At 41.7% G+C, this 13,682-nt stretch overlaps 1 protein-coding gene across 5 annotated transcripts in view; it reads left to right on the top strand.

Annotated features, from left to right (window-relative positions):
* Positions 1-13,682, top strand: part of LOC131035216 (uncharacterized) — a 324,651-nt gene that overhangs the window by 196,717 nt on the left and 114,252 nt on the right. For all 5 annotated transcript variants that reach the window (XM_057966868.2, XM_057966870.2, XM_057966869.2 and 2 more), the window contains exons 17-18: positions 10,838-10,961; positions 11,390-11,448. In XM_057966868.2, coding sequence (XP_057822851.2) covers positions 10,838-10,961; positions 11,390-11,448 — 183 coding nt within the window. The remainder of the gene's footprint in view (positions 1-10,837; positions 10,962-11,389; positions 11,449-13,682) is intronic.

The following is a 13,682-nucleotide window of genomic DNA, read 5'->3' as shown; positions in this document are numbered from 1 at the left end:
CTAATAACCCGTCTTCGCAGCTATCTCTCCGGACATCCAGTATAGCCTCAGGTATCAGAATCAATTTCCCCTCATCATCTAGGGGTGGCAACACTATAGATGGTACAACTCGATGGCCCAACGCCTTCTTGAGGCGTGATACATGAAAAACATTGTGTACTCTGCTATCTGCCGGTAACTCTAGTTCATAAGCCACTTCCCCCACTCGTCTGATTATTCTGAAGGGAACATAGTAGCGTGGCTTAAGTTTTTCTACACCACTCTTTCTAAGAGTGGACTGTCGATAGGGCTGCAACACCAAATACACCATATCTCTTACCTCAAGTGATCGCTCAGTCCTCTTCTGATCGGCATATTGTTTTTGTTGGTTCTGTTCTTTCACCATATTCTCCTTGAGAGCTTTTATGATGTCCCGACTCTCCTGAAGTAAATCACCAGCACTGGGCACTCAACTATCACTCAGTAATAGATCCAGGAAGCTAGGTGCCTCATAACCATATAATGCCAAGAAAGGTGTCATCTGGATCAACATGTGGAAGGTGGTGTTATAACAATATTCACAAAGGTAAATCCACTTTACCCAAGCCTTTTGCTGCCTTGCAATATAGTTCTTGAGGTATCCTTCCACCGATTTGTTTACTATCTCTGATTGCCCATCTATCTGCAGGTGGTAACTCGTACTCGGAGTGAGTTCAGTTCCACATAGCCTGAATAGCTCCTGCCAGAAATGGCTCATGAACCTGCTATCTCTATTGTCGACAATACTCTGAGGTAGAACATGTAGTCTAAATACCTCTAGAAAAAACAGATCTGCCACCTGTGTAGCTATGTATGTAGTTGTTATCGGGAAAAAGTGTGCATATTTGGTCAATCAATCAACAACTACATAGATACAATCTCTGCCTTGGGCTTTCGGCAAGCCCGTAATGAAGTCCATAGAAATACGTTCCCACTTCCTGTCTGGAATCGGAAGTGGCTGGAGAAGACCTGTAGGGTATGTGTGCTCTTGTTTATTTTGGTGGCATATAGGGCACTCTCTAACATACCAGAGGACATCTGCCTTGAGCCCTTTCCATGTGAAAGTCCTCAGTACTGTTTTCTTAACATCCAATCCTGGGGTCAAATAAATCCTCCCTATGTAAATGATGAGATCATTCACAAGGGAATATCAGCTATCCTAAATGGATCCATCAACAATGCCAGAAGCCTTGAATCCTTCGCATACTCTACAATTATCAAATGCTTCCAGTCCTCTGAAATATCTGTCATTATGCTCAAGTGTGGTCTACGGGACACTGCATCAGCTACTACATTTTGAATTCCCTTCACGTAAGCAATGTCAAAATCATATGATTGTAACTTGCTCACCCATTTCTGTTGTCTATCGTTCAAGCCCCATCGTCCAAGGAAATGCCGCAGACTGTTATGAACAGTTTTAATACAAAATTTGCTGCCAATGAAATACTGTCTAAACTTGGCCAATGCATGCATTATGGCCAGCATTTCCTTGTCATAAATATTGAAGCTACGCTCAAGCCCCCTGAGCTTTCGACTCTCATATGCGATAGGTTGCTTATCCTGCATAAGCACAGCTCCAATTCCTTCGCTCGATGCATCACACTGGAGCTCAAATGGTTTACTAAAATCTGGCAATGCTAAGACTGGACATGTTGTCATTATCTGTTTGAATTTGTCGAAACAGTGCTGCACCTCAGCAGTCCAAATAAACGCACCCTTCTTCATCAAATCTATCAAGGGTGCCGCATGGCGTGAATATCCATTTACAAATCTGCGGTAAAAACCACATAAGCCAAGGAATCCTCTCAACCATGTCAGGTTCTTTGGAGTGGGCCACTCAATGATAGCACGGATCTTTTCAGGATCCATACATACACCCTCTGCATTGATAATATGACCCAAGTACAACAATTCTATCATACCAAGCTCACATTTTGATTCCTTAGCATACAGAGACTCCTTGTCTGGAATGGCTAATATTGTATCCAAATGCACCAAGTGCTCATCCCATGATTTTCTGTATACTAAAATATCATCAAAGAAAACCAATACATACCGCCTCAACTATGCCTCAAACACCCTTTTCATTGTGGACTAAAAGGTGGCTGGTGCATTGGTTAGCCCAAATGGCATAACCACAAACCTAAAGTGTCCACAGTGACATCTAAATGTTGTTTTCTCTATGTCCTGCTCTCGGACCCTGATCTGATGGTAACCTGATCTCAGATCAATCTTCGAAAAATAGCAGGCGCCATGGAGGTCATCTATCAACTCGTCGATCCGTGGGATTGGATATCTGTTTTTGATGGTCCTTCTGTTTAGAACCCTATAATCAATGCACATACGTAAGATACCATCCTTTTTCTTCACTAGTACAACTGATGATGCAAATGGCGACTTACTTGGCTTGATATGCCCCATAGCAAGTAGTTCCTTGATTGTTTTTTCTATTTCATCTTTTAATCGCTTTGGGTGCCGGTTGTTAGGGGTAAAAACGTATGTTAGTATGAATAATAATTATAAGCGTGTTATGTGTGGTTATGTTTTGTTGTTGCCGAAAGGTTCCCGTCGGGTAGTTGGGAGTTGGTGACGATTGGCAACTTGGCCAACCGTCGGGTCTATATATTGTTTGCTTGGAACCTCGGCAGGGGGGGATCATGTATGGACAATTGGAGACATTGGAATAAAGATATAACTTTCTGGTCTAATTATTATCAGCTGTCATTTATATTATGATGTACAATTGCTCTGTTCTATGAATGCTTGGCACATGCAGGTACTACTGGGTTACTGATTATTCACCACTATACATTTAGGACTAAACATTTTGGCGTCGTTGCCTGAACGAACCTGGAGATAACCATGGCGGCAGGCGGAAGCAATTAATGGGCAGACCATTTAACCAGCAATTAATTGTCGTGGACAGCGACACGCACGAAGAGAGTACCGCGAAAGAGGAACGAGAGGATTAGTTGATGGAAGACTTGGTGAGGTTGTGGGACGTGTTGGTCACGCAGTATGTACAGCGAGAGGCTCAGGAGAGAGCCGTCTCGGAAGGTACGGTACGTGGTGAACTCACCGTCAGCACCCCCATCTTTGACCTACTCGGAAGTATTCCAAGGTTACTCGCTAGAAATTTGATTGCACTCCAAGACCAAAGGGAGGAAACGGCAAAGGAACTTCGGCGGCAACAAGTTCTCTGACGGTACGAGGAACAGAGTCGTAGGGAGGAAGAGGAGAGGGAGGCCAGTCAGCGTCGTACCTCTGACACTTGATACCCCTACGACCGAACAAAGACAGACGTACCACTGCTACCGAAGGAGTAAACGAGGGAACTGTACGACGATCTCTCCATATAAAAGAACAGACCGAGAGGAGATGACAACTAAGAGAGGTTGCTGACTTGAGGAGTCCAGAGAAACACAACAAAAGTCAGAGTGTGAGTCGGAGTCATAGTCGGGAGAGGCAAAAACCGTGTACGTGGAAGGAGTTGGCCGAGGTCGCCAGGAACCTGCCACTTCCAGACGTAGCGGAGGAAGATCTCGTCGACTAGGCCCCACACTCGACGTCAAGTGAGGAAGACTCTAGAATTGAATCTCAAAGCACCCAATCGGAATTTTCCGAGCAAGGAGAGGAGGCGGTACGAGACCTGCACAAGCAAATCGCCACTATTTTCGAAGCAACGTTGTTCGGCATTAAAAACTTGTCCTTGTCGGAGGGCATCAAAATAGGAAGATCGGATCCAGAAACCCCGAGAAGGAGGGACTATAGAAGTGAAGGTGACCAAAAAGCCCGGTTGGCAGGGGCCCAACCAAACCAGGAGTGTACGGTACCCTCCGGACACACAGTACCTTTCCAGCATATAGCCATTTCCAGGCACAGCATAAAACTGCACGGAAAAGAACGATGGCACACACCCCGGAGAAACAAAAACTTCCAAAATTCATGGGCGACGGGTCAGAGGACCCTGTATGGCATTGCAAGACATGCGTCACCATCTAGGAAGCAAATGGCCAGGATGACCGACACTACTGGGTGAAGGCATTTCCGGCCACTTTGCGAGGAATAGCTATTGACTGGTACACAGACCTTGATGCCCAGCATAAAACATCCTGGACCAATCTGAAGAAGGCCTTCGAGGAAGAATTCAAACTCCTCCGGGATGACAACGAGGTTGTGGCAGAAATTTACAACACCAAACAAGGAAAAAATGAAAGTGTGCGCGCATATAACAGAAGGCTGACGGAACTGCTTAACAAAATGGAGAACCAACCGGCAGATGGCCTCAAGAAGCGGTGGTTCGTGGAAGGATTGGTACCATCCCTGAGAAGGACGATGAAAGTGGTCCCTCCGCCATCGTACGATGAAGCATACAACCGCGCCATGGACATTGAAAGTGAGAACAAGACATCCCGGGGGAAGCGACAGACCAGCGATGGTGATAGCACAGACGAAGACAGCGACAGGGATCCAAAACCGTGCAAGCACTCCAGAAGGATATGATGAGGATGATGGAGTTAAAAGGTGACAAAGAGAGTGGTAAGGAAGGAAAAGAACTATGGTGTACTGACTGCAAGACCGAAGGACACACTAAAGGAAGTTGTCCCTGCAAAGTTTTTTGTGACATCTGCCAAGTAATGGGACATTCCACTACGGAATGCCCATACAACTTGAAAGCACAGAGCACACAAGTGCTCTACACCCAACCCGACCAAGCCACATCGTCGGCGACACCTCCGAAGCCAACAACAAACTTTGACGCCTCCCCTGGAGGGTACAATCGGCAGGGTGACAATAGATCCAATAATTACACACCAAGGAGTAGAATTCAATACGACGGGAAGGGACGACCCATGATTCAATGTAGGAAGTGCAACGAATTGGATCACTTTGCCTGAGAATGCCAAAACGGAGGTGATGCAGGAAGGTTGCTGTGCAGATGGTGCGGTCCAAGAAATCATGAGGACATAGATTGTCCAAAGCAAAAAGGGGTGAACATGCTGGACGTGGAAGGATCAGGAGAAGACGTACTAGCAATCACAAGGTTGCAAAACAAGAAAGCCATGTATCCTGACCCTCGCACAGAAAAAGAAAGGCTCCAGGAGGCAAGGGCGAATATCGAGCGGGCGATGGCCGAAGAGCGGAGGGCTTCGCACCTGGCTGCCTTACACCAGTCCGGTCAGAACTAGAGAAAAATATCCTAAAGCAGATGTTACAAACCACAATACCCGTACAGGTGTCTGAGCTTCTGCAGACCATGCCACAGCTAAGGATGGCTCTAACAAATGTAACCGAGGACACTACCATCAGTCAGGAACACCAAACGTTGACAAAGTTTGGTACGGACCCGGTTTAGGGATCCGATACGGATGCTATGAACCCTATGCTACTAACGGTGGGAGTCGGACGGAAACCCGCAGTGGTAGAGATGGATATATTGGGACAAAAGCTTACAAACACCATCGTTGATGGTGGGTCTGGAGTCAACGTACTGTCGGAAGAAACTTGGTGAAACCTCGACAAGCTGACACTATGGCCACCAACCTTCCATCTGGTTGGGGCGGATCAGCACGACATCAAACCCCTTGGCACCCTCATGGCACAAAAGGTGATAATTGGGACGCAACAATTCCTTCTCGACTTTGTAGTCATTCCTCTGGAAAAAAAAGCGTACGATGCTCTTCTAGGAAGGGGGTGGCTGATCATGGCCAAAGCTAACCACAACTGGAAAAGGAATACGCTCTCAATCGAGAAGGACGGGCATAAGTATGTAATTGATCTCAGGAACCAGTCTATTAGCGAAGAGCTCGCGTCATCGGACTCTGACTCAGAAGATTCCAATCGATGGGAGTGGAGTTCTGAAGGAGACAGAGGAGGGAAAGAACCCGACAAGGAAGGAGTGCTGGAACTAGACGAATGCTCCAAGGATGGAACCAGTTCACTGGCAAGACTTTTTCATTGGCAAATGGAGGACTATGAGCTCTTCCACCCGGAGTGTCACATACTTCAAATATGTGAGATAGGAGAATCAAGCGGCGGGATGGAAGAACAATCATTTCCCTCGGAGTACGGTAGATACCAAGAGGGAATGGCACGGATGGACGACACGCTAGCACACCAATTTGAACGGGATAAAACCATCAAGTACAAGGAACAGGGTGTGGAGAAGGTTAATTTGGGCAATGAGGCAAAACCACAGGTGATACTTGTAAGGGAAAAAGCAACTAAGTCCAAGTCAGCAAGTACTAAAAAATTGAAATATCAGGAAGATGAACCTGACAGCCAGACAAGACTGAGCGTACGAAAGGAAGTAGTACACTGTACGGATCAGTGGCATGCTACAAGGACAGAAGAAACAGTACGGAGCACGTGCACGGACACCCAAGAGGGGACAATTCCGTATAGGGTATGGAGTGAACGATCAAGAAGGCACGAAAATCTGAGGGCTATACCGTACGGCGTACAGTTTGCAGAAGATTACTAGAGTCTATCGAACAACGCAGAAGTCATACCGTATGACGTACGGATTTAGGGCATGAGAGACTGGAGCCACTGTACGGTGTATGGTGTACTAAATATAGGAAGGGAAAGGCTTAGGCTGCCGTACGTGTACGGTATACAAAACTCATCTGAAGGGGAGCAAGTGTACGGCATACATGCTTCGTACGGTGTACGACACATAGTGACTAGAATTGTGGCACGAGGAAGAGCAGACCATTCGTCGTACGAGTACGGCTTAGGAGAAACATGGGGTTGTCAACTTGTAGTACCGTACGGCGTATGGAGCTACCGTACGACCATAACCCTCGAGGGTATACCCCCGTCGTACGGTGTACGGCCCACTTCCACCAGTACGTACAGAGTAGAGATATCTGTACGACAACCAGCATTAACATTTGCCAGACAAATAGAGACATCCGTACGGCCAACATCATCAACATCCATACGACAATCAGCATCAACCACACCCACAAGGCAAAGTCCGTATGGCATACGGGATCAGTCAGGCAAACAGGGAGATCTGTACGACATAAGGTACCAGGTGGACAGGCAGAGACATCCGTACGATAGGCACTTGTTAGGACAATCAAGGAGACCGTAGAACAAGGAAACGAAGAGTGACACAATGGGTCGTACCAACTGGTGAGATAATCTGTCAGGCGGTTATAATAACGACTCAGAAAGGGGTATGGGCAGAAAAGCAAAGAAAGGCAATTGCAGTACAACCATGACTGCCACAGAACTTGCCAGCAGCAGGAAAACCAGGAGCAAACTGAAGGCAACAAAGGACGCAAAGGAACTCACGGCAGCAAACGTAGCATTCGAGAGTGTGGCTGGCAGTGAATGCCGTACTTGGTGGGAGGAAAACCCTCCAAACCATGTGACGAAGGAATCGCTTAAAAAAGCACAGGTCGACCACGTTGTGCAGATGCCCATATTTAACATTAAAGAGTTCGAGCCAGTCCTACGGACCATGGTATCCGGTTATAACCCTCACGAACGAGCTTCGGTCATCCAGTTCCAAGGGTACACAGTACGGGTTTCATTCAAACCAGAAGATTGGCATGGAGGGCTACGAGCGCAATGGAAGAGTACGAGCGCAATGTTCCAGAAGATTGGAGAGGGGGAACCGTCAGCACAGCGACGGATATCGTTGCCACAGATCAGTTTGGTTGTACTTGCAGCACGAACAGAAACTAGTACGGCGGTAACAAAAACTGGTACGACGGCAGCAGAAACTGGTACGGCGGCAACAAAAACTGGTACTGTGTCGGCAAAAACTGGTACGGCGGCGGTAGAAGCTGGAACGGCGGCAGCAGAAACTAGTACGGCGATGATAGAAACTGGTACAGTGTCAGCAGAAACTAGTACGACGGCAACAAAAATTGGTACGGCGGCAGTAAAAACCGGTACGATACCAGCAAAAACTAGTACAGGTGACTTGGAGGCAGAAATCGGTACGGTACCAGCAAAAACTGGTACGGGTGACTGGGAGGCACTCGCAGCCCAAGTGGCAGAGCTCACCTTACAGCTGGAACAGAAAGATAAAAAGCTACTGGAAGCTGCTCACATGGTAAAGAAAGCACGGGAACGGCAACTGCTGACAGAAAAGAACCTGAAACTTCAGGCCGGACAACAACCTTCTCCTGCGGCCACTACAGGGACGCCTCCTCCCTCTTCTCGGTCTTAGCTATGTTTTATATAATTCAGTTTCTCTTGTCTGAGTCATCTGGAAGACGACTACGTTTTTGGGGGGGCTAATGTTAGGGGTAAAAACGTATGTTAGTATGAATAATAATTATAAGCGTGTTATGTGTGGTTATGTTTTGTTGTTGCCAAAAGGTTCCCGTTGGGTAGTTGGGAGTTGGTGACAATTGGCAACTTGGCCAACCGTCGGGTCTATATATTGTTTGGTTGGAACCTCGGCAGGGGGGGGATCATGTATGGACAATTGGAGACATTGGAATAAAGATATAACTTTCTGGTCTAATTATTATCAGCTGTCATTTATATTATGATGTACAATTGCTCTATTCTATGAATGCTTGGCACATGCAGGTACTACTGGGTTACTGATTATTCACCACTATACATTTAGGACTAAACACCGGTAAGGAGTAATCATCACGGGTTTTGCACCCTCCTCCAACTCTATGATGTGCTCAATACCTCTATCTGGAGGTCTGCCATGGGGAATGTCACTGAATACTTTCCCATGCTTAATTCTCAACTCTTGAATATCTGGATGATAGTTTGATTTGTGTTGTCCCTCTGATGGTGGCATCAATCTATATTCTGCTGCCCACTCAATTATTTCATGTCGCATGAGTCTCTCCATCCTTCTAAAGGATATCATTCTAAAACTACTGTCATGGATGGCTTTCAACACATGAGTTTTGCCATCTAATGTAAACCTCATCTCCATCTCTCGAAGGTTGAGAGTGAAGATCCCTATGTCGTGAAGCCATTTCAAACCACAACAGTATCCCCCATAGTCACAATATAGAAATCTGCCTTAAACGCAAAATTGTTGATGCATAAAGGAAGTCATGTAATCATTCTATCGCACTTGAGGGTGTAACCATCAGCTACCCTCACCCTTATGCCTTCAAATTCTTCAGTTGGTATTCCATGTCTCTCAACCAATCTGGCATCTATGAAACATTAACATTATATTAAATAATTCCCCTTATCACCAAATAATCATTAAATGCAATAACCGTCCATGCCAAGGGGTGACTAATGCTGAGGGACCATGTTGGTGCCGAGAAGTTGAATTACTAAAAATAGTAATAATGAACTGATTGTTTGAAACCGCCTCAGAAAGTGTCATAGTGCATCTCTTGCCGAACTGAGCTCAAAGCAACACTTGTAAATACCAAATAAGTTGAACTGCGAAGTCTCCAAGTCCCAAGCAGTTCCCTAACCCAACCACATTAATCTACGAGAACCCACTGAATATGCTAACAGTCACCAAATTGTTAGTGCTTAGGAAGGGGACATTACAGAGTTCTTGTTAGATTATTTGACATAGTCCTCAAAGGTATGGTGGTCTTGAAAGAAAGAATGCAGCTCCTAAGGAAAACAGCTTCATTCATTATAGATGTTTACCAGTTATTTTTTGAGTTGAAGCAGTTAATTGTTATGCATACATTCTAAATATAATTCTTAGTATAGCACCAAAGGTTGATATCCGCTAGTGTCTTATTGGTGGTCAACTATGCATGATACCCACATGGATTTCTAACTGACATTTATGAATTATAGGATTGTGGTATCGATCAAGAATGTTATTACAGAACAATGCGGATCTGAGGAATTTTGAGTGGCTTCAATCATATGGGTTGTATCCAGTGGCAGTTGTGACAATAATCATATCAATTGTCAGCAAGAACTGAATTGTCACAAACTCTTAGTGCCTGATTAGGTTACATAAAATTCAAACATGATTCTTTTTTCCCTTGTCTTTAGGTTTCTATGTAGGTATAGAAGGGACAGACATAGTGGCATGTGTGGATCAAAATTATGAACAAAGAATACAGTATATAATTCCATAGATGCATTCTATTTCACCACACATTTTGTGGATTAGGATAACCAAGGAACCAATACGAGGTAAACTGATTATAAGAGAATTGAATCTTAAGGAGAAATGTGCCAAGGAATTGAATCAACAACAACAGTCCCATGCAGGGGTGTGATTAAATTTTTTAATCCAGTTGCTGCTAGAAAATTTAGAAGCAGTTTTTTTTCAGTTGGTCTCCTGTGTTTCTTTTATTTCTTCTTAATTTTCAATCTGACACTTAAGATTTGGAGGAAATGTATAATCTCCAACAAAAAAAATTTAGTCACGTAGCAAAAAAATCATAAGCAGTGGCTGCATAATTTCAACCTCCCCTTATTGCCCACAACTAGCAATAGCAGCTCCTATTTTCTAGGAGAAAATTCTAAAAACTCATATAAGCTAGAAATGAAATTTGCATTGAATCACATTTACTTAAAATATAGAAGCGCTAGTCCCTAGCATGGGATCATTGCTATAAACCTATAAGTGAAGAAACAGTAAACGAGGAAGGAAAGTTTATGTTAAGTACTACACATGTTTTTAAAAAGACTGGAAATGGTCTAGGATAGTACAAAGCATCCTAACAGTAGTGTATAGCAACTACTGAATATAATTCTTTTTATAATTAGAGCTGGAGAGTAATATAGCTTTCTTTTTTGGTTTGATCCAGGAATGGTATGATAGTTTGAATTTCTTTTGGAAGGCAGTACTATGATCAAAATCAATCTGACAGATGTTTTTTTCTCTTATCAGATCATTGCCTGACCTATCTATTCTTAAAGAAACCAGCCTAAGAATATGTTTGTCATGTGATTTGAAACCAAGCACATACCTTCTCAGCACACTCTCTTGTGCGTCAAATGGTCGACTTATCATGGTAAGATTTAAAAGTTGGAACTTGGAATAGTGTTTTCATCCCATAATTATGTATCCTAGTTGCATTTGTTTTTTGGAAGATTAATTTAGTTTCTTCTGGATTTGATTGTATAACTTTTTTAGCATCAACGTTTCGGATCACTCCATGATTCATCATCGGGATGAATTAGAGAATGCCAAGATATGTATGATAGTAAATTGCCATCTTACATATCCTGGCATTCTCTAATTCATCTTGATGATGGATCATGGAGTGTGATCCGAAACATTGATGCTAAAAAAGATACACAATCAAATCCAGAAGAAACTAAATGAGTTAGCATGGATTGTGGAAATCTGATAACATTTTTGGAAGATTTTAATCGTGTTATGTTCCTACATGCTGCACAAAGTAAACTTTAAAGACTAACTGTACTTCTCTGAATATAGATTGATGAAGTCAAAGAGTTGTTTCACATTTCACTTCTCAATGATGATAATGACTTCAGGTACATTGAAAGCTTCTTTTTTCTTTCTGTTTCATCAATTCTTGATTGAATCTTTATGCCTCCTTGTGAATCTATGATGCTGTAAACTATAGTAAGGGATAATAAAATGAGAATGTTGTGGTCATATTTTTGCAATGGTTTCAGACAATGGTACTGTGCCTTTTCATTTGAGATGCAGGAAAGTTCTTTACTATTGTTTCTTGCAGTGACCTTGTAAAAAAAAGTCATGATGGCCATTAAGTACAATTTTAGATAATTATAACTACAACCAATGGGGTATAACATCAAACTCATTTCTTAATGACCCTTAAGCACACCATAGTGATAAAGCGAGAACTTATGATGATGCATGGGAAGAATTTAATCTAATTAGAGAAATTAATCTAAGCGAGACCAAAATATTTCTTCCCATGCATCAACATATTTTGGATAGAAATATTTTCTTCTCCAAGTTCTCGCTTTATTCAAGCAAAGAAATACTTTCAATTGATCCATTCCCTATTTTGGATAGAAATATTTTCCTCTCCATTAGAACATGGAGATGATTTTCACAAAGTAGTCACCATGGAATGAGAATGTTGAGACAATTATATATTTCCAAAGAAACCAAGCAAAAACACGAGAGAATTTGAAAGAGATAAATACTTATTGTATCGATTATTGAAAGAGCAGTGATCACTTTATAAGAACATAAACCCTAAAACTAGGGTGACACAAACCTAAACCCTAGAATGACTTAAGTAAACAATATTGTAGTTGACCATTATAACTTTATTACTAAGACAATCATTAGGACTAGTCTGACCATTATAACTTTATTACTATGACTATCATTAGTACTAGTATTTCCATTATAACTTTATATTAGAGACACTAACATCCTCCCTCAATAATCATTCTAAAAAATATACCAAGTTTATATCTAAATTTTACGAATTTATCTAGACCAAGAGGCTGGGTGAGAATATCTATAGTCTAATCTTGGATTGGACAATATTGTAGTTCAACTTCTCCATCTACTAGTTGTTGAAAAAGTTGACAATGTAGTTCAACACATTTTGTTTGCTTGTGAAAGATGAGATTCTTTACTAGTTTGAGAACTTCTTGGTCATCACAGAAAAGTATTGTGGACTCAATTTGATGAAGTTGTAAATCTGCAAGCATTTTTCTAAGCGAAACAACTTCATGAGCCCATTTTACCACAACTCTGTATTCTACTTATGTAGAGGAAATTTAGCATGTTGTTTCTTGTTGGTCCAAAAAATTGCTTCTATACCAAGACTAAGCACATTATTGGGAATTAATGTCACTTCTAGGTTAATAATAGAACAAATGTTAATTGTAATGCCTTCCAAGAATACCCTTGAGAAAACTAACCAACTAACTAGAAAATAGAAATTTTTTTTTTAAAGGATCTATTACAATACATATATCTCAAGATAACAATGTACATCATCTAAACATGATCTTATAAAACATAAATGCACAAGCAGAATCAATTTGAAACATTTAATTTACATTCTCTAGGGTAACTCAATGTCATTACTTAACATAACATGAAGATATGAACATCATTAAATAACACTAATACATGATATCCTTAATCTAACATACATTCCATCTCAAAACATAGGAGAGTAACCATTTAACCTAAACCATTACTTAAATCATATTATATAATCCCATCTACCCCTCTAATACCATAGGTTCATTTTAATGCACCAAAACTAAATGTTCCTAACCATTATTTTCAAGAATTAGGTATTCCATAACAGCTATAAATGAATGAATGCCAAAAAAGACTTCAATTAACTTTTTATAATCCTCTTCAAAACTCACAACCCCTAGGTAATTAAATGCATTTAATAAATTACATTTATTTTCACTTAATTGCATTTAATAAAGTTGACATCCCAATTAGTCTTATTAATTGACTTTATATCATTAATATAATTTACGCAATAAAGACCCCTTATGATTAAAGTCATTAATTTGATTAATATTATTAAAGTTGAAACTTTAATAATTTAATATTAATCATTTACTGCAATAAATGCCAATATCGGGACATTTATTTAATTCTGCCAACTACCCATTAATAGTTGGGGTACCATCCAAATGACTTACTATAAATAGTATGGGACCCAAATGCTTAAGAGACTTACTATAAATAGTATGGGACCCAAATGCTTAAGAGACTTACTAAAAATAGTATGTATGTTCAAATGGAGCCT

The sequence above is a fragment of the Cryptomeria japonica genome, chromosome 5 (assembly GCF_030272615.1).
Source record: "Cryptomeria japonica chromosome 5, Sugi_1.0, whole genome shotgun sequence".
In the NCBI taxonomy this organism is placed as follows: Eukaryota; Viridiplantae; Streptophyta; class Pinopsida; order Cupressales; family Cupressaceae; genus Cryptomeria; species Cryptomeria japonica.
Note: the sequence above shows the minus strand (reverse complement) of the source record. Positions and strands in the feature narration are given on the sequence as shown.